The sequence below is a fragment of the Hemiscyllium ocellatum genome, chromosome 8, assembly GCF_020745735.1.
Source record: "Hemiscyllium ocellatum isolate sHemOce1 chromosome 8, sHemOce1.pat.X.cur, whole genome shotgun sequence".
Taxonomy (NCBI): Eukaryota; Metazoa; Chordata; class Chondrichthyes; order Orectolobiformes; family Hemiscylliidae; genus Hemiscyllium; species Hemiscyllium ocellatum.
Genome location: NC_083408.1, coordinates 40,734,928 through 40,755,286, shown reverse-complemented (window position 1 = coordinate 40,755,286; position 20,359 = coordinate 40,734,928). Strand labels below are relative to the sequence as shown.

The following is a 20,359-nucleotide window of genomic DNA, read 5'->3' as shown; positions in this document are numbered from 1 at the left end:
GATTTAGGCTTAAATAATCTACAACTGTTCCTAAAAATAGGTATCAATCTGCCAAGAGGAGGAAGACTGGAGATTCTGTCAAGTTCTTGAGACCTTCCCTCTGTCAGAGGCTAGAGGTTCCATTCCCAGTCCAGAGGCAGAATCAATAACATTCCAGTACAGGATTGAGCGAGTGCTGCACTGTCAGGGCAGTCTTTTGTATGGGCTAATGCTGTGTCTTCTTTTTTTAAAACGTTGATGTCAAAGATCCCATAGCAATGTTTTGAAGAAGAGCAGGCAACCGTACCCTGGTGTAAGGGTGATAATTACCACTCAATCAACATGACAGAAGCAGTTTATATGGTCATTAATGCATTGCCTTCTGTGGGGACTTGTTGTGTGGAAATTGGTGTTTTCTACAGTGCAATAGTGATTAGTTTTCAGAAATACTTCACTGGTTCCACTGTGCTGTGTAATCAACACTACATTAATGCAAGTCTTTTTTTGTTTAGCTAACAGACCCAGCCAGTTCCGTTTTGGAAGTATCTTTGGCATATGCTTTCCTAAGCTCAGATGTAGAGAAATCAGTGTTGTTCTGGCTGACCGTATCAAGTAGTTAAAAATAAATGTTTGGAGGATATGAACAAGAGGATTATGTACCCTTCACCTCATGTGAATAGCTTTCTGTTCTCTGCCTTTACTTCTCAGTCATTGAAATAAGTTGCTTTGGACAATCAATGGGTTGTGTATCTAGTGAAACTGAAATGTTATGTCACTAATTACTAATCTAATCTAATCTAATTGCCTGCAGTAGGGCAGGAATGTGTGTAGTAGATGCCCTACACTTATTTGGGAGAGAATGGTGGTTGTTGTAAATCAGGAACTGTTAAATTCAGGAGACCCTACTGTGAAAACAACCTAAGAGTTTGGAAATTGATAGTCATGAAGTTAAAGTTGAATTGAAAGTTTCAAAATTAAGATGTCACAAAGAACATTTAATTTTGAACAAGTGCCTCTGTGGGGGAGCAGCAATATAATCATGAATGTAGATTAGACTCCCTACAGTGTGGAAAGAAGCCCTTCAGCCCAACCAGTCCACACCGACCCTCCGAAGAGCAACCCACCCAGACCCATCTCCTTCTGACTAATGCACACAACACTATGGGCAATTTAGCATAACCAATTCATCTAACCTGCACATCTTTGGACTGCCGGAGGAAACCGGAGTACCTGGAGGAAACCCGCGCAGACACAGGGAGAATGTACACAGTCCACACAGACAGTCACCCAAGGCTGGAATCAAACCTGGGACCGTGGCGCTGTGATGCAACAGTGCTAACCACTGAATCACTGTGCCGAATGTAGTTTGTTAAAGTTACTATTGTGGGCTCACAATGAGTCATCAGGGAATATTGAACACTACTGGGAGATATAAGCTGAGGCATCCAAATCTGTAAAGAAAAATAATCACTAAGTGACTTTAGCAGTGAGCACTAAATTTTCTTTGAAAATCCCTGCACAATTTAATTTGAATGGGCAAACAAGCAAGCACCTGCACCCATGATGCTCGATGAAATTTGAGTCTGCTCACCTTCCTAAACAGAAAATGACCTCCTGCAATGAACTGTATAGTAGTCAAAGATCCATAAGGGAGACCACTCAATTGTTATTTATCTAAATAACATTTCAAATGCAACACAAGCAAAATAGCATTTAACTTTGAAGTACAACAGTTGTCTCTCATGCATGAAATCATGTCAATGACACCTGGGGAGTAAAGGTAATATTCCAACTAGTAAATATCTGGAATAACAACTGCATCTGTGCCTCACCACCATGTCATTTTGAGAGCAGGAATAGATGTTAGCTTCCACATTGGCAAAGACAAACTGCTTATTCAACCTACAATGGAAGTACTGAGGTGATCTCTCCCAAACGAATCGCATGTCCTCCCCCAAATTTCAAAATGGGACAATAAAGTCTGTTAATGTCTTGCCCAACTGAATTTTATCCTGCACCTTTCTTTATGCAGTAAACTGTCCCTGCCCTTTCCATAGTTGTAGAGTTGAATAGAAAAGTGCCTTTACATTACCAAACAGTAATTCTGGTTTACTCAACAATGCCTTTATATTTTTATTAAACAGAAATGCAGTAGAAAGATGGCCAAAGAGCTTGAGGGTCAACTCCCACAGAGCATTTTATCAGCAGATTTGCAGTCTCTAGCCTCAGTCATAAGAGAAGTCATATTCAGCCCACCAAGGCTGTTCTGCCATTCACTGAGAATGTGGGTGATCTGAATTCTCAACTCCACTTTTTCTCATAATCTTTCAATTCCCTTAGTAATTCCCTTATCCTGCAGCTCTGTCTACTTCAACTTTGAATGTACTTAATGACCCAGCCTCTTCAGTAAAGAATTCCACAGATTGACAATCCTCAGAATAAAGTCCCCCTCGTTTATGTTATCAGATGTGCAACCCCTAATTCTCAGATTATCCCTCTGGACCTAGATTTTCCCACAATGGAGAACAGATTTTCTGCATTTGACTTGACAAGTCTCTTAATAATCATCTATGCTTCACTAAGATAACCCCTCATTCTTCTATATTACAATAAGTACAGACCCAATCTACTTAACCTCTCCTCATATGCCATGCCTGGTGTCAGCCGAGTGAACATTCACTGGACTGCCTCCAATGTCTTTATATCTTTACCCAAAGGGGCCCAAAACTGTTCACAGTATTCCAGCTGTGATCTGACTAGTGACTTCTATGGTTCAAGCAAACCTTCTCCAGTTTTATCCTCAATCCCTTTAAAAGTCCACATTCCATTTGCTTTCCCTGTTTACCCAATTTATAAAACAGAATTTCCCTTTCATGAAACCATATGACTTATTTGATTGAGTCAAACTTTCCTAATTGTCCTACTACTACTTCCTCCTTGATAATAGACTCTACTATTATCCCAATTATAGATGTTAGACTAACTGACCTTCATAGTTCCAGTTTTCTGTTTCCCTTCCTTTGTGAACAGCGAAGACACATTTTCAAATCCTCTGAAACACTCCTGGAAACCAGTTTTGGATTACAACATGTATGAGGTGAGGGAAGCCATTAGCGTCCCTGCTGAGTACACTTGCAAGAAGTGCACCCATCTCCAGCTCCTCCAAACCCGTGTTAGGGAACTGGAGCTGGAGTTGGATGAACTGCGGATCATTCGGGAGGCAGAGGAGGTCATAGATCGGAGCTTTAGGCAAGTAGTTACTCCGAAAGTTCAAAATAGATGGGTGACAGTGAGGGGGAGTGGGAGGAGGAAGCCAGTGCAGGGACCCCCTGCGGTCATTCCCCTCAAGAACAAGTATACCGTTTTGGATACTTGTGGGGGGGATGACTTACCAGGGGCAAGCAACGAGGTTCAGGCCTCTGGCACGGAGCCTGGCCCCGTTGATCAGAAGGGTAGGGTGGAGAAAGGTAGAGCAATAGTTCTTGGGGACTCAATAGTGAGGGGTACAGACAGACGGTTTTGTGGGGGCGACAGGGACTCACGTTTGGTATGTTGCCTCCCAGGTGCAAGGGTACGTGATGTCGCTGATCGTGTTTTCCGGGTCCTTAAGGGGGAGGGGGAGCAGCCCCAGATCGTGGTCCACGTTGGCACCAACGATATAGGTAGGAAGAAGGGTGAGGATGTCAGACAGGCTTACAGGGAGCTAGGTTGGAAGCTCAGAGTTAGAACAAACAGAGTTGTAGTCTCTGGTTTGTTACCCGTGCCACGTGATAGAGAGTCGAGGAATAGGGAGAGAGAGCAGTTAAATGCGTGGCTACAGGGATGGTGCAGGAGGGAGGGATTCCGGTTTCTGGACAACTGGGGTCCTTTCTGGGGAAGGTGGGACCTCTATAAAAAGGATGGGCTACACCTGAACCTGAGGGGCACCAGTGTCCTTGGGGGGAGGTTTGCTAGTGCTCTTTGGGAGGGTTTAAACTAACTCCGCGGGGGCATAGGAACCAGGACTGTAGCTTTAGGGTACAGGACCTTGAGTGTAGGGAGGTTAGGAATAATGCAGCGATCTCTAAGGAGGGTGCCTATAACCAGAAAGGTGGATTGAAGTGTGTATACTTCAATGCCAGAAGTATAAGGAATAAGGTAGGTGAACTTGCAGCGTGGGTTGGTACCTGGGACTTCGATGTTGTGGCCATTACAGAGACGTGGGTAGAACAGGGACAAGAATGGCTGTTGCACGTTCCAGGGTTCAAATGTTTTAGTAGGATCAGACATGGGGGTAAAAAAGGGGGAGGCGTGGCATTACTTGTCAAAGACAGTATCACAGCAGTGGAATGGACGATGGAAGAGGACTTGCCATCTGAGGTAGTTTGGGCTGAGGTTAGAAATAGGAAAGGTGAGGTCACCCTGTTAGGTGTTTTCTACAGGCCTCCTAATAGTCCTAGAGAAGTAGAGGATAATATTGCGAGGATGATTCAGGAAAAGAGTGAAGGTAGCAGGGTGGTTGTTATGGGGGACTTTAACTTCCCAGATATTGACTGGGAGAGCTATAGCTCGAGTTCATTAGATGGGTCGGTGTTTGTACAATGTGTGCAGGAGGGTTTCCTGACACAATATGTCGACAGGCCAACAAGAGGGGAGGCTATATTGGATTTGGTTCTAGGTAATGAACCAGGCCAGGTGTTAGACTTGGAGGTAGGTGAGCACTTCGGGGACAGTGACCACAACTCGGTGACTTTTACTTTAGTGATGGAGAGGGATAATCGTGCGCCGCAGGGCAAGAGCTATAGCTGGGGGCAGGGAAATTATGATGCAGTGAGGCATGACTTAGGTTGTGTGGATTGGAAAAACAGGCTTCAAGAGAAGAACACTAATGAGATGTGGGGATTGTTCAAGGAGCAGCTACTGCGTGTCCTTGATAGGTATGTACCAGTCAGGCATGGTGTAAAGGGCCTTGTGAGGCAGCCGTGGTTTAGTAAGGAATTGGAGTCCCTTGTGAAAGGGAAGAAGGCGGCATATGTAAAGATGAGGCGTGAAGGTTCAGTAGGGGCGATTGAGAGTTATAAGGTAGCCAGGAAGGAGCTAAAGAGGGAGCTAAGAGAAGCGAGAAGGGGACATGAAAAGTCTTTAGCTGGTAGGATTAGGGAAAACCCAAAGGCTTTCTATAGGTATGTCAAGAATAAAAGGATGACTAGGGTAGGTATCGGTCCAGTCAAGGATAGTAGTGGGAAGTTGTGTGTGGAGGCGGAGGAGATTGGAGAGACATTAAATCAGTACTTTTCATCAGTATTCACTCAGGAACAGGACACTGTTGCTGATGTGAATATGGAATCACAAATAATTAGAATGGATGCCCTGGAAATATGCAGGGAAGAGGTTTTGGGAATATTGGAAAGGATGAATATAGATAAGTCTCCTGGGCCTGATGGCATTTACCCCAGGATCCTATGGGAAGCTAGGGAGGAGATAGCAGAGCCATTGGCCTGGATTTTTATGTCGTCATTGTCAACGGGAACAGTACCAGAGGACTGGAGGATAGCGAATGTGGTCCCATTGTTCAAGAAAGGGAGTAGGGATAGCCCTAGTAACTATAGGCCAGTGAGTCTGACTTCAGTGGTGGGCAAAGTCTTAGAGAGAATGGTAAGGGATAAGATTTATGAACATCTGGGTAGGAATAACGTGATCAGGGATAGCCAGCATGGTTTTGTGAAGGGCAGGTCGTGCCTCACAAACCTTATTGAGTTCTTTGAGAAGGTGACTAAGGAAGTGGATGAGGGTAAAGCAGTAGATGTTGTGTATATGGATTTTAGTAAGGCGTTCGATAAGGTTCCCCATGGTAGGCTAATGCTAAAACTTCGGAGGTATGGCATTGAGGATACATTAGAGGTTTGGATTAGGAATTGGCTGGCTGGAAGGAGACAGAGGGTAGTAGTTGATGGATTATGTTCATCTTGGAGCGCAGTTACTAGCGGTGTACCACAAGGATCTGTTTTGGGACCATTGCTTTTTGTTATCTTTATAAATGATCTAGAGGAAGGACTTGAAAGCTGGGTAAGCAAGTTTGCGGATGACACGAAAGTCGGTGGAGTTGTGGATAGTGAGGAAGGAAGTGGTAGGTTACAGCGGGATATAGATAAGTTGCAGAGCTGGGCGGAAATGTGGCAAATGGAATTCAATGTAGCTAAGTGTGAAGTCGTTCACTTTGGTAGGAATAACAAGATGATGGATTACTGGGCTAATGGTAGGCTACTTGGTAGTGTGGATGAGCAGAGGGATCTTGGTGTCTATGTACACAGATCTCTGAAAGTTGCCACCCAGGTAAATAGTGCTGTGAGGAAGGCATATGGTGTACTGGGCTTTATTGGCAGAGGAATTGAGTTCCGGAGTCCTGAGGTCATGTTGCAGTTGTATAAGACTCTGGTGAGGCCTCATCTGGAGTATTGTGTGCAGTTTTGGTCGCCATACTATAGGAAGGATGTGGAAGCTTTAGAACGAGTGCAGAGGAGGTTTACCAGGATGTTGCCTGGAATGGTAGGAAAATCTTATGAGGAAAGGCTGAGGCACTTGGGGCTGTTCTCATTGGAGAAGAGAAGGTTTAGGGGAGATCTGATAGAAGTGTATAAGATGATTAGGGGTTTAGATAGGGTAGATACTAAGAACCTTTTACCGCTAATGGAGTCAGGTGTTACTAGGGGACATAGCTTTAAATTAAGAGGTGGTAGGTATAGGACAGATGTTAGGGGTAGATTCTTCACACAGCGGGTTGTGAGTTCATGGAATGCCCTGCCCGTATCAGTGGTGAACTCTCCTTCTTTATGTTCATTTAAGCGGGCATTGGATAGGCATTTGGAAGTTATTGGGCTAGTATAGGTTAGGTAGGACTCGGTCGGCGCAACATCGAGGGCCGAAGGGCCTGTACTGCGCTGTATCCTTCTATGTTCTATGTTCTATGTTCTATAACCAATACCTCCAGTACCTCTGCAATCACTTACTTTAAAACCCTTGGACCTGGTGACTTTTAGCCTTTAGTTGCATTATTTTGTCAAATTCTTTGTTCCTGTGATACTAGACCTTTCTTCCCATTAGCACCTTACTTAGCTGTTACCTTAGGGATGCTTACAGTGTCATCCATTGTGAAGGCTGATGCAAAATATTAGTTTAAATTGTCTAGGTGGTAAAAACAATGACTGCAGATGCTGGAAACCAAATTCTGGATCAGTGGTGCTGGAAGAGCACAGCAGTTCAGGCAGCATCCAAGGAGCAGTGAAATTGATGTTTCGGGCAAAAGCCCTTCATCAGGAATAAAGGCAGTGAGCCTGAAAGTATGGAGAGATAAGCTAGGGGAGGGTGGGGATGGGAGAGAGTAGCATAGAGTACAATGGGTGAGTGGGGGAGGAGAGGGTGGAGTGGATAGGTAGAAAAGGAGATAGGCAGGTCGGACAAGTCCGGACAAGTCATGGGGATAGTGCTGAGCTGGAAGTTTGAAACTAGGATGATGTGGGGGAAGGGGAAATGAGGAAACTGTTGAAGTCCACATTGATGCCCTGGGATTGAAGTGTTCTGAGGCGGAAGATGAGGCGTTCTTCCTCCAGGCGTCTGGTGGTGAGGGAGCAGCAGTGAAGGAGGCCCAGAACCTCCATGTCCTCGGCAGAGTGGGAGGGGGAGTTGAAATGTTGGGCCTCGGGGTGGTGTGGTTGATTGGTGCGGGTGTCTCGGAGATGTTCCCTAAAGCGCTCTGCTAGGAGGCACCCAGCCCCCCCAATGTAGAGAAGACCGCATCGGAAGCAATGGATACAATAAATGATATTAGTGGATGTGCAGGTAAAACTTTGATGGATGTGGAAGGCTCCTTTAGGGCCTTGGATAGAGGTGAGGGAGGAGGTGTGGGCACAGGTTTTGCCATTTCCCCGTCCCCTGTTATCAATTCCCCAATTGCATCCTCCAAGGGTTCCATGCCTACTTTAGCTCCACTCCTTTTTATGTACCCATTGAAAGTCTAGCTGTTTGTTTTTATATTTTTTATCAATTTAATTTGATAATCAATTTCTCCTTCATAAGCCTTTAAGTGTTCCATTGCTGGTTTCTAAAAATTCCCAATCCTTCAGCAAATACTAGTTTTTGCCACTTTATATACCTTAATTTTTGACTGAATACTCTCCTTGATTGTCTGTTAACCCCAGGAGGTTCACTAATTCTCACTGAGTCTTTCTTTCTGACTGATAAATCTTTGTTGAGCTTTATGCAGTAGCTGCTGAACTGTCTGTCACTTCTCATCCACAAACTTTACCCTAGCTCTGTTCTAGTCAAAAATGAGGTCTGCAGATGCTGGAGATCACAGCTGCAAATGTGTTGCTGGTCAAAGCACAGCAGGTTAGGCAGCATCTCAGGAATAGAGAATTCGACGTTTCGAGCATAAGCCCTTCATCAGGAATAAGAGAGAGAGAGCCAAGCCGGCTGAGATAAAAGGTAGGGAGGAGGGACTAGGGGGAGGGGCGATGGAGGTGGGATAGGTGGAAGGAGGTCAAGGTGAGGGTGATAGGCCGGAGTGGGGTGGGGGCGGAGAGGTCAGGAAGAGGATTGCAGGTTAGGAGGGCGGTGCTGAGTTGAGGGAACCGACTGAGACAAGGTGGGGGGAGGGGAAATGAGGAAACTGGAGAAATCTGAATTCATACCTTGTGGTTGGAGGGTTCCCAGGCGGAAGATGAGGCGCTCCTCCTCCAGCCGTCGTGTAGTTGTGTTCTGCCGGTGGAGGAGTCCAAGGACCTGCATGTCCTCGGTGGAGTGGGAGGGGGAGTTAAAGTGTTGAGCCACGGGGTGATTGGGTTGGTTGGTTCGGGCGGCCCAGAGGTGTTCTCTGAAGCGTTCCGCAAGTAAGCGGCCTGTCTCACCAATATAGAGGAGGCCACATCGGGTGCAGCGGATGCAATAGATGATGTGTGTGGAGGTACAGGTGAACACTTTAACTCCCCCTCCCACTCCACCGAGGACATGCAGGTCCTTGGACTCCTCCACCGGCAGAACACAACTACACGACGGCTGGAGGAGGAGCGCCTCATCTTCCGCCTGGGAACCCTCCAACCACAAGGTATGAATTCAGATTTCTCCAGCTTCCTCATTTCCCCTCCCCCCACCTTGTCTCAGTCGGTTCCCTCAACTCAGCACCGCCCTCCTAACCTGCAATCCTCTTCCTGACCTCTCCGCCCCCACCCCACTCCGGCCTATCACCCTCACCTTGACCTCCTTCCACCTATCCCACCTCCATCGCCCCTCCCCCTAGTCCCTCCTCCCTACCTTTTATCTCAGCCGGCTTGGCTCTCTCTCTCTTATTCCTGATGAAGGGCTTATGCTCGAAACGTCGAATTCTCTATTCCTGAGATGCTGCCTAACCTGCTGTGCTTTGACCAGCAACACATTTGCAGCCTAGCTCTGTTCTCCCAGCCCAATTCAGACAACTCTTCCTTCATACCTCTGCTAATGTCCTTACTCAAGTTGGCAGCACTGGTTTGAGGCCAGAGTTGCTCTCCCACACAATAAAATAGCCTATTTCTGGATAAGTTCTGCAATATACAATTCTAAGAACCAATCCCTGATGGATGCTAGAAATGTGTTCTCACCTCCTCAATGTCACCCACGCCCAACTGAATACCCTACTCAAAATGCACTTTAAATCACCCATGATAATTGTAGTGTCCTTCTTATATGTATCCATTATTTCCTGATTTATAGGTTGTCCTACACTGAGGGAACTTTTTGAGTGCCCATAGATGATTCCCACCCATAACTTCTTGCCCTCGCCATTCCTTATTTCTTATTTCCACCCAAACTAATACACCATCGCACTGAAATCTTTCTTTAGTAACAAAGCTAGCACACCTCGTTTTCCTTTTTGCTTATTCTTCTGAAGTGTGGAACACTCTTAATATATTGAATTCCAAGTCTTGGTCACTCTGTAACTACATTTCTACAACAGCTTATCAAGTCTTATTTTTTATTTGTGCTGTCAACTCATTTGTCTGTTACAAATGCTGTGTGCATTCAGGTAAAGAGCCTGAAGTTTTAACTTTTTTTTAACCATTATTACTCTCTCTGGTTCTAATCTTTGCTGCATTTGTCTGCATTTTTTTCTACCCCTCACTTTATCATTCACCTCTTCACTATCCTGCAGTTCTGTTCTCTCATTTCATTTTCATTTTTTGTTATCTACCCTTCAACTGAACTGCACACCCCCATCTCTAATAAGTTTAAAATGCCGTCGGTCAGACCAGATTTGATTAATCTTAAAATGTGACGGTGGTAAATTGCTGCAGTCCGTGGAGTCCGCAGTGATATTAGAAATAGTGTTCCAGGATTTTGACGCAGCAACAGCGAAATCTGAATGGCCTGTGGCTTGGAGGAAAAGCTACAGACAATATATATACTTGTGCATCTGTTGACCTTGTTCTTATGGATTGTAAAGATCACAGGTTTGAAAGGTGATGTCGGATGAAGCTCAGTGAGCTGCTTCAGTTGATCTTGGAGATGTTGTGCTGTGCTGTCACTGTTTGGTTGGGGGGGGTGGGTGGGTGGAGAAGAGAGATTAGATGTTGAAACCAAGCAGGTTACTCTGTCCTAGATGGTGTCAAGCTTCTTGAGTGTTGGAGTTGCACTTATCCAAGCAAATGGGGAGTACTCCTTTGCACTCCTGACAGGTTCGTGGATAGTGGGCAAGTATGAGGAGTCGGGAGTTGAAGTAAGTTCACTGCAGAATTTCTACCCTCAGACCTTCTCTTGTTGCCACAGTATTTATTTGATTGGCAGTTTCTGGCCAATTGTAGCCTTCAATGACTCATTGAGCATAAATGAGTGTGTGTTAAATCAGAGTACTTTTTAGATGGTATGAAGTTCAATACAGTGGCTGTGCAAAGAGACTTGGGAATTCAGATGCACAGATCTTTAAAATGTCACAAACAGATGCAGAAAATAATCAAGAAACCAAATGGAATTCTGGCCTTTGTATTTAGTGGACAGGAGCCCAAGTTATGTTGCAGTCATACAAAACCCTGGTATTTTGAGCCGATCTAAGCACAACGCCTTCGGAAGGATGTATTGGCACAGGATAATTGGATTTAAAGGATGTTATACAAATTTAAGAGATGTTATAAGAGAGGTTATACAAATTAGACTTGTTTTCTGCAGAATTTAGGAGGTTAAGGTGTGATCTGATTGAAGTCTACAAATTATTAATAGGAAAATACAGGGTAGATAAACTATTCCTACTGATTGGGGTCTCAAGAACTAGCAGCAATAGTCTAAAAATTAGGGCCAGGCTGTTAGGAAGCACACAAAGGGTGGCAGATGTATGGAATTCCATTTCACAATTGGCAGTTAATTTTAAATCTGAAATAGATAATAAAGGAATTAAGAGGTATGAACCACAAGCACAGAAAGTAGGGGAAAAGTGGGGGTTGAAGAGGGAAGAAGAACGGAAGGAGAGGCGAGAGGGAAGGAAGGAAAAGAGAAGGGGAGGGAAGAGGAAAGGGTGAGGTGAGGGAAGTGGAAAGGATGGGAGAGGGAGGGAGGCAGCGGGGTGGGAAGTGAAGGAAAGGGGAAGGAGAGGAGGGAGGAGACCAAATGAGATTAAGTGGAGGAGTGAGTGGAGAAAGGAGCAAGGGAGGAGGTGAGAATGCTGGGGAGGGAGAGGGAAGCAGAGACAAGGCTGCCAGTGATTGCTGTCTATGGATCAGGAAGTCAAGTATCTAGTTGCAGAGGGCAAAGACCGAGGACTCAGACTTTGAGGATTAGTTTGTTTAGGATTATAGTGTTGAAGGCGAACCTGTAGTGATTGGGGGGAGGGGGGAGGAGGAGGTGATGGGGAGCTGGAGATGGATGAGGGTGGGGGGATGGGGCAGGTATGGGGAGAGGGGAGGAGGAGGTGATGGGGATGGATGAGGGTGGGGGGGAGGGATGGGGAGAAAGGACAGGAGGAGGCGAACTTGGGGCCGGGTGAAGAATCCGGGATTGTTGTTGGGCCAAATGCTCCTCCCCCTCCCCCTCCCCCTCCCCCGTGTGCAGTCTCCATGGTGACGGTCTCCGTGGCGGCTTCCCGGAAGTGACGGCACAGAGCGTGGGCGGGAGGGGAGGCGATCCCGCTGCGCAGGCGTGGCCTCCATTTTGAGGCGAGGTTGCGGTTTGCGGCGGCGACGGAGAAGCAGAAGCAGAGGTTGCGTCGTCTCTGTGTGTGAGGGAGGGAGAGAGAGAAAGTGCGAGCGACAGAGTAAAGAACAGCAAATAGTAAGTGAGGCCTGGGCCATGGATGCCCCCGAGATTACCGAGACCACCAGCGGGGTCTGCTTTTTGGGGTCGTCGTCGTCGGGTTATTGTTCGGCGCCGGGGCCTCGTCAGGGCCGCCCGAGGGCTGCACTGGAGCCTGGAGCCGCACTGCACCGCATTGGCCATTGTTTCCAAACACCAGCCACAGTCACTCCTCTCTCTCTCTCTCTCCGGTGGAATTATGTTTGTGCACCCCGCGCCCCACCAGCCTCTTTGCAGGCGCAGGTTCTGCTTGGATATTGCGAGGGGGGTCGCAAACCTGGGTGTTGCTTTTGCCCCAGAATCCAGTGTTTTTTGCTTTTGAGTTTCACTTCTTCTGATCCCTGCGACGCGAAAAGGACAGAGGCCAGTGATTAGATATTTTTTTTAAAGATTGCTTTAAAAAAGAAGTTATTCTCAGTTAAAGTGCCAGAGTTTTCGTACCAGAATTTCCAGCCCTGGAGTGATTTAATCTAATGTTAAAATGCAATCGTTTGAACACCTTTTTATGGTTTTAAAACAAAAAAAAGTTCTGCTTATCTGTGACATGTTTTTGTTTTGTCTCTCTCTATACAGTAATGGTGGGGGAAGGTGGTTGATGTTATGTTGTTTCCAATTTAAGAAAGTGTTTTAAAGCTATTCCAAGCAATTCTAGTCCTGCTGTATTCATCATGTTTATCCATTTTGTGTTTAGAATGATCTTTGAGATGAAAATCTATTATGGCTACGCCTTTTGTACTTTTATAGAGTAAAATGCCCCACTTGCTGACATTGCAATTCACAATTATCTTTAATGGGAGACTGCATCTTTTTGTTGCCAGATTTCAGTATTAGGTGGCACATCTCACTCCCTAAATTCAAACCTTTCTCTAGGACTCCTTAAAAATCTGTTTGTAACAAAGTTTTGGATTATTATCTTCGGTTTTTGATTTTGTGATGTCTTTCTTTTATTAAAAAAAATTGTTGACTTGACAGATGGTATTCCAGGTTTGATTTCATTGTGTTTCTTTTGTCAGTTATATCCTAGGTCAGCAAGGATGAGTGCTCGAGTATTCATTGGAAGACTGAGCCCTTATGCCACTGAAAAAAACGTGGAAAGATTCTTCAGAGGATATGGACGAATTAAGGAGATTGATTTGAAAAATGGCTTTGGATTTGTGGTAAGTTTGTTTTAAAACGTAATTGTTGGTATCTTTTAACTCCTTTGCAATCCAGTAATATTGCTGACCTAACATAAAATCTGTACAGATTTTAGGATGGTGAATGTAACTTTGCTACCTTTGATCTACTAGTGAGTCACTCTTTCGTGCAAGCTTAGATCTTTCTTTTGTGTGCGAAGCAAAGGGAGAAGCCGCCAGAGGCATAGACACTTCCTTACGAGTAGCCACACCTCTTAGTCTTTTCCACAGACAAGTATTGTTTTGTATTAGAATAAACCTTAACTGACAATTTGGAGTAATATTTGGACCAGGGCAAAGTTTTACTTCCATGCTTTTGGGAACAAGGAAACATGGGATGTGACTTTTTTTTCTTTTCAGGAGTTTGAAGATTACAGGGATGCTGAGGATGCAGTTTATGAACTGGATGGAAAAGAGTTATGCAATGAAAGGTAACTGCTTCACTCCTATGTCTCCAATCCTCAAAAACCACAAGACTGATTTAGTAACTGCATTGTTTTCAGATGTATAAACAAGTGTTTTCTTGCAGAGTGACAGTTGAGCATGCCAGAGCACGCAATCGAGGGGGTCGAGGAGGAGGGGGACGTTATCAAGGTCGCTTTAGCCAGAGCTATCAACGAAGTGGAGGAAGGTGAGTCCGTGGATTCCTTTTAAGTTTGAGAATATTGGAAAATATTACAGTTATAATGTTGCCCTTAATGTGTACATCATGTCAAGTTGAGTATATTTTAGTTATATGAAATCATGCACCAAACTTTAGTGCATATCTCCTTTTCATTAACAATATTTATCGTTGTCCAAAAAAAAGTAAATGCTAAATCCTTCATCCGGTGGCAATATTGAATTTCTTCCTTTCTTCATTATCAAAGTGCAGATATTGCATGCATTCATTCAAGGGTCAGCATAGTATTCAGCCATTTGGACATGAAAGGTCCTGGCCTTAATTCCTAGAAATACTGATCTGGGTGTGTTGCTTTCTGCTGTTGACTTTACCAGAATCAGCACCAAAAACATTGCCCCATGCTCAAGTGACTTGATTAGAAACTGAGTACTCTGTGTTGGGTAAAGATAGTGATAGCGGTGTTGTTTTAGCATTGAGTATTCTGATGGCAGACTCTGTAAACTCTCACTAGCCTGGGATTGTTTGTTCAAATGGACTCCCCTTGATACTGCATTTATGACAAACATTTTCTGTTGAAACTAGAGTTCCTGTGTCTATATGATGAGGAGGAAGAGATTTGTCAGTACTCCACATGGGTAGACTTCAGTATTAAGGCTGAGTGTTATGCATAATTCTCCAACTGAAAGTAAATAATGTTTTCAGCTGCATTCGTCTTTAAAAATATAATTCTGTAGAATGGCCGGCGGCATGGTGGTTCACAGCATCAGAGTCCCAGGCTCGATTCCAGCCTCGGGTGACTGTGCAAACTCCACACACATTCTCCCCATGTCTGCATGTGTTTCCTCCGAGTGCTCCGCTTTCCTCCCACACTCCAAAGATGTGCAGGTCAGATAAGTTGGCCATGCTAAATTGCCCATAGTGTTAGGTGCATTAGTTGGAGGGAGATGGGTCTGGGTGGGTTACTCTTCAGAGGGTTGGTGTGGACTGGTTGGGTCGAAGGGCCTCTTTCCACACTGTAGTGAATCTAATCTAATCTGAAATGCAGAAAACTTTATTCTGTTTACTATTTCCTTGGTCTGCTGCCTCCAGAACCAAGTACCTTTTTGCCTGTGGTTCTGTTAAGTATAATCATTGTTTGTTTCAGAAATGGGCCTCCAATTCGTACAGAAAACAGAGTGATTGTTGAGAACTTGTCTTCCAGAGTTAGCTGGCAGGTATGTTATGAAACTACTTTCATGTAATTTGTTAGAACAAATAAGTGATACAATTAAACAGTATCAGTTTCATTTGATGTCGAGTTTTCAAGGTTAACTTAAGAGTCATTTTATGGTGTAGACATAGGTGTAATACTGTATCGCTGCTGCATTCCTGAGAAACTAGCCACAACTGTTAAATACAAACAATGAATCCAGCCTGAGTAGAAAGAAACAGTCAAACAAATTGTCTGGTGCGTTTAAACAGTAACACGATTTAGGAGAACCAAAAGTGGTTCTCAACAAGTTGGCATTAATTGTGTTGGAACAGTTCCTTCCAAAAGGAATGTAACTAGCTAGCAGTAGAAACATTATATGTGATGTGACTAATTGTGATAGGATTGTATAACAATGTGAACTGCTGACAGATAAACTTGTGGGAATTTTTAATCTTAAGGGTTGACAAATTTGCCTGAAACAAAAATGCATATAATTCAGTAATGTCAGATTGTTTGTTTTCTGAAATGCATGGCCTTTTTTTTTGAGAAAATGGCTCTTAATAAAGTGTTATCAGATGATTAATATTTGCCATTTCTCTGTCTTTACATAATCGAAAAACTGCAGTCAAAGGTGCTATACTTAATGTCAATGTCTGGGCTTAGGGTAAAGTAGACTTTTCCATTTGTTTAGAGTCCTGTCGTATTTTTTGGGATTTGTTAGTCCCATGTATCAACCTGGCTTTCTTTTCTTAAATGTATTTAACAATGACTATGAATGCCCAAGTGACTCGTTATGGACGAAAGTTGACGTGTGGTTTTGAGCATCACAGAAAGAGATACCTGGTCTTTTGTTAAGTTAGATGACTGCAACAGCATACAAGGAATAGTGTTAGAGAGTGGAGGGAAAAAAAAGCCAGAGATCCTTGTCCAGTAGTTCCTGCTGGAAAGTGTTTGAATACATTTATGGGAATTTGAAAGGGCTTGGCTTTGCCTGCCACCCTACCATCTCCATCTCTCCCCTGCAACTTTGCCCCCTGAATGAATTCCTTGCTGGCAACTGTCCAGGCTTCCACATGAAGTGGTTGGCAAGGAAATACCAGCAAACTAACTGTACTTCAGTAAGAATTAGCTCAAATTAATTGTACTCCAGTAAAACATTAGCACCTTTGACGGGGGGGGGGGACATTTGAAAACAAGCTTATCCTCTGAATCAATGGCTTTAATTTTGATTTGTCATCCAAAATTAAGTACCACTCCTTTTTAATTCGAGTAGTTAACATTAACTATAAAAAAAACCTTGATTGCCTACTAACCTTGAAACTAAAATGTCTGTTCATTCAGTTTGTTTTTGAAATTTAACCAAGTGTTAAAACCTTTATTTACCAGCCTCTCGTGTCGTTGGCCTTGTGACGTGGAGTGCCGTTGGTTTTCCTATTCGCTGTGCCTTGGTCTCTTGGGCCTAGTTGAAATGCCAATCTGCTCCTACCTTTGTCAATTGATGATCTAAATCTGTGTTGTGGTGGTCTGACCAACACTGGGCACTGGGTTTAGTGCCATTTACCTTGCTGCATCCCTGAAAATGATAACAAGGTGTCCTAAAGTGGAGAGTTCTGAGAGCCTGCTGTAAAATGCGAGGTCCTTGATTGGGAGAAATTCGCTGGTAGGGTTGTTTGGAAGCTCGATTGGAGTGAGGCGAGAAGTCCTTGGTCACGGCGCAAGAGTAGCAATCCCTGTTCCTATGGCATTGCCCGAGTCTGCCTTTAAGGGAGGGTGATGTCCGGGAAGGCTCCCTTCGAATGGGTAGTGTCAGTCAAGCGGGTGGTGAAGAGAACCATCTGGTCTTCAGTCGTGGTGGTGCCTCTGCGAACACTTGTTACATTTGGCTGGTTGAATAGCCTAGGGAATTGTACAGGAAGGTAATATAAATTTTGATGAAATTAGATTCATCTTTTTTGTTTTTGCTTGTTTTTCCAGTGATGTTCATTGGAAATTGATAGAGAAAGATGCAAAATGCTTTGCTTTACCTCACTGATCTGATCTTGTATAGGATCTCAAAGATTTTATGAGGCAGGCTGGAGAAGTTACCTTTGCGGATGCGCATAGACACAAAATGAATGAAGGGTAAGTTTCAAGAGATTTTATTCCTTGAAACCTGTTGATGGCTAGGGAAAACAAGTGTTACAAGATCTCTGCTAATGCATCTATGCAGCCATTTTAATTTATTAATGAAACTGGTTTGACTGTGAATGCAGATCAATTACTAAGATCACGTTCAGCTCTGTAATGTACACACTTTTAAGTTCCACATTCACTGAAGTGTACTTCGCAATCCAGTTGTGCAAAGCTATTTAGTTAAATGATTATGAAATAATTAACTGATTAGCAAGGTTTGGCAACATTTGTAAAGAAATCTTAACATATTCGCAAGTATACATTTTCTTTTGCTCCATACATTCTGAACAACACTTGTAATTTATCATCAGCTTTGTGCTAAGAGCAGCAAACCCGATCTTTGATTCCAAGGTCATTTAAAATTGTCATGCTTTTCTTTCTAGAATTGTTGAATTTGCTTCCTATAGTGATGTGAAGAATGCTCTTGATAAGCTGTCTGGCACAGAGCTCAATGGAAGAAAGATCAGGGTGGTTGAAGAACGTAAACAGCGCAGGTAATTACCCTGAGTTGTAGTGCAGGTCTTCTATAGCGATTGATTATTTTTTATGCAAATAAACTAAAAATATATTGTAACTGGGTTTCTGAGTTTTCTTCATTGTTTTATAGAACCATTTCAAAGGGCAGATTTAAGCTTTTTTTCTCTGTTAACAAATGCAAACATTTGGCAAGGCTGACATTTAATGCCAATTTCTAATCTCTATTAAATAATGTGGTTCGTCAACCATGTTGCTATCCAGACCCTGAGTTATTGCTAGGCCAGACTGGGGAAGGCAGATTTCCTTCCCTTAATAATTGTGGTAGACCAGTTACTTTTGTTTAAATGACAGCCTCATGGCCACAAAAATTAACTTCAAGTTTTGTATTTCTTAATTTACTAACTGTCGTGGTGAGATTTGAACCCATGTTCCCAGCTCATTTTCTGGGCTTTTGGTTACAAGTTCAGGGATGTGTGTTTATTAAAATGAAAACCCGACTGCTTCAGTGTAATGGGCCCAGCATCCAGTTTGGGACCCAGCAGCTGCATTGCCGAGATCAGCTCAGTGCAGAATCATAGCAGTGGCGACAAGGTCGATGGCGCCACCTTGCCTCCAAAGAATGGTGATGAGGTTCCAGTGGCAGCAGTGCAGTTCTAGGCCATGGCTGGGCCTGGGTACCTGACGGTAGAGGTTGTGGTGTTCGGTCTGTGATGGCATGCGGAGACTTGGGGCACCCAAGTGTTTGCGTTGTTTTTCTGGCAGCAAGGACTCCTGGAGGAGTGATCTGGATATTTCTCTTTTAGCTGTTTCTTTTATTTCTGCTTCTGTTTTTTTTTAATCTCTCTTGTATTCTAAGATGGCACCAGGGAATGGCAACTTGTGCACTTCTCACAGTATTCCTCTATTTGCGTACATGTGAAAATTAAATCTTCTTCTGTGTCTTGTTTTCGCTCTCGCTCTCTTTCCACCCCCCCACCCCACCCGATCAGCCTCAGAGCTCGTTATACAGTTATATAGCACAGAAGCACACCCTTTGGTCCGATGCATCTGTGCTGACCAGATGTCCTAAATTGATCTAGTTCCACTTTGATAATACATTCTGCTGTTGTATCTCCCCTAGCTGATGCTCTTTGACAAATTTGTCAGACAGAAGTAGTAGTTTTAATGTTTGGCTTGATGCAAACAGAGTGGACCTGAATTGAGCCAGCCCGTTTCTGGAGTTATAAAACAAAAAACTTTGGATACTGAAGATCTGAAGTCACTGGAAAAAGCCAGTGAATCTTTGGATCAGTTCTGAAACAGGCCTCGAACATTAACTGTTTTCTCACGACAAATGCCACCAGACCTGCTGAGTTTGTCCAGCAATCATTTTTTTTTTGTTTATACAATTAGTTTTAAGAAAGCCATATTGAATTGTGGTTATTCAAAGCTTTATTTTGTTCTTACGTTCTCCCCCTCTCAGGTCTCGTAGCAGGTCTCGATCCCGTAGTCGAAGCTCCTCCAGATCTCGTTCCAGAGGCCGTAAGTCCTACAGTCGTTCCAGGAGCAGAAGCCGCAGCAAATCCCGATCTGAGAGTAGATCACCTGTTCCTACCAAGGAGCAGAGAGGCCATTCCTCTATGGCATCTGGGGATCATGTAAGATCACGCACACGTTCACCTTCTGGTGAGAGCACTGACTAAACACACAATTGTGGACTTTTACTTGTGAGTGAAAGTTGGTGTAAAGGGATGAATTCAAGTGAGAAATGCAGATCTTAAATTTGTTAGAACTGCAGTACTTGTATTTACTGAGACGTATTCATTTAACTTGTCACATGCAGAGTTGAGTTGCTCCAATTTCTTTCTTCATTGACATTGGTTTCTTTGACTATGAATCCAATTTATTTTTTACTTTTGGTAATAAATGTAATGGTGTAAATTACATTTCTCTTATGTACTCCTTTTAAATAAAGATTGTACATAGTACTTTTGTTTTGAGTTCCATAGATTCATATTTCTCAACTTGAGCTAAAGGCAGAAGTTCACGAACAATGGTATCCTTAAACAACTGTGAAGGATCCAGAAGTGAAGATAAGAAAATACGTGCTAATGTTGAAAATCTAGAAATTATGGAAAAACAAAATGCTATAACCCTCTTAAACAATTTTTTTTAGAAAGTTTGATAACTTGTTTTGAATCTGTGCCAGCTGTTGACATGGTAGGTTTGTATCTGTCTTAATTTTGGTGTGGAATTTTAAATAATTGCAAGTAATCTGCAAAAACACCTAAAAGTTATCTACAATTGCCCCCCATCTCATTCAATTACTACAATGTACAGAAGTATCTTTATCAGCAGCTAGTGATGTTTCAAAATCTAAAATCATAACATATGTAGAATATATCCATCAGATTGCTTTCCTTACATTTCAAATGTCAGATAAAACCTGTTCATTTTCCCATGGGATGTTGGTATTGC

General features: G+C 43.5%; 1 protein-coding gene across 2 annotated transcripts; it reads left to right on the top strand.

The window, feature by feature from the left end:
- Positions 1 to 12,095: 12,095 nt before the first annotated feature.
- On the top strand, positions 12,096 to 19,869 carry LOC132818122 (serine/arginine-rich splicing factor 5-like). 2 transcript variants are annotated; one of them, XM_060828826.1, is made up of 8 exons: positions 12,096 to 12,243; positions 13,278 to 13,421; positions 13,800 to 13,870; positions 13,969 to 14,070; positions 15,206 to 15,275; positions 17,301 to 17,374; positions 17,809 to 17,919; positions 19,365 to 19,869. In XM_060828826.1, the coding sequence occupies exons 2-8, from the start codon at positions 13,299 to 13,301 to the stop codon at positions 19,582 to 19,584; spliced, it is 771 nt and encodes a 256-aa protein (XP_060684809.1). In that variant the 5' UTR covers positions 12,096 to 12,243; positions 13,278 to 13,298; the 3' UTR covers positions 19,585 to 19,869. The 2 variants fall into 2 exon arrangements, 1 of the variants encoding a protein (XP_060684809.1); XR_009644964.1 differs by lacking the exons at positions 17,809 to 17,919; positions 19,365 to 19,869 and adding an exon at positions 16,640 to 17,169.
- Positions 19,870 to 20,359: the final 490 nt, after the last annotated feature.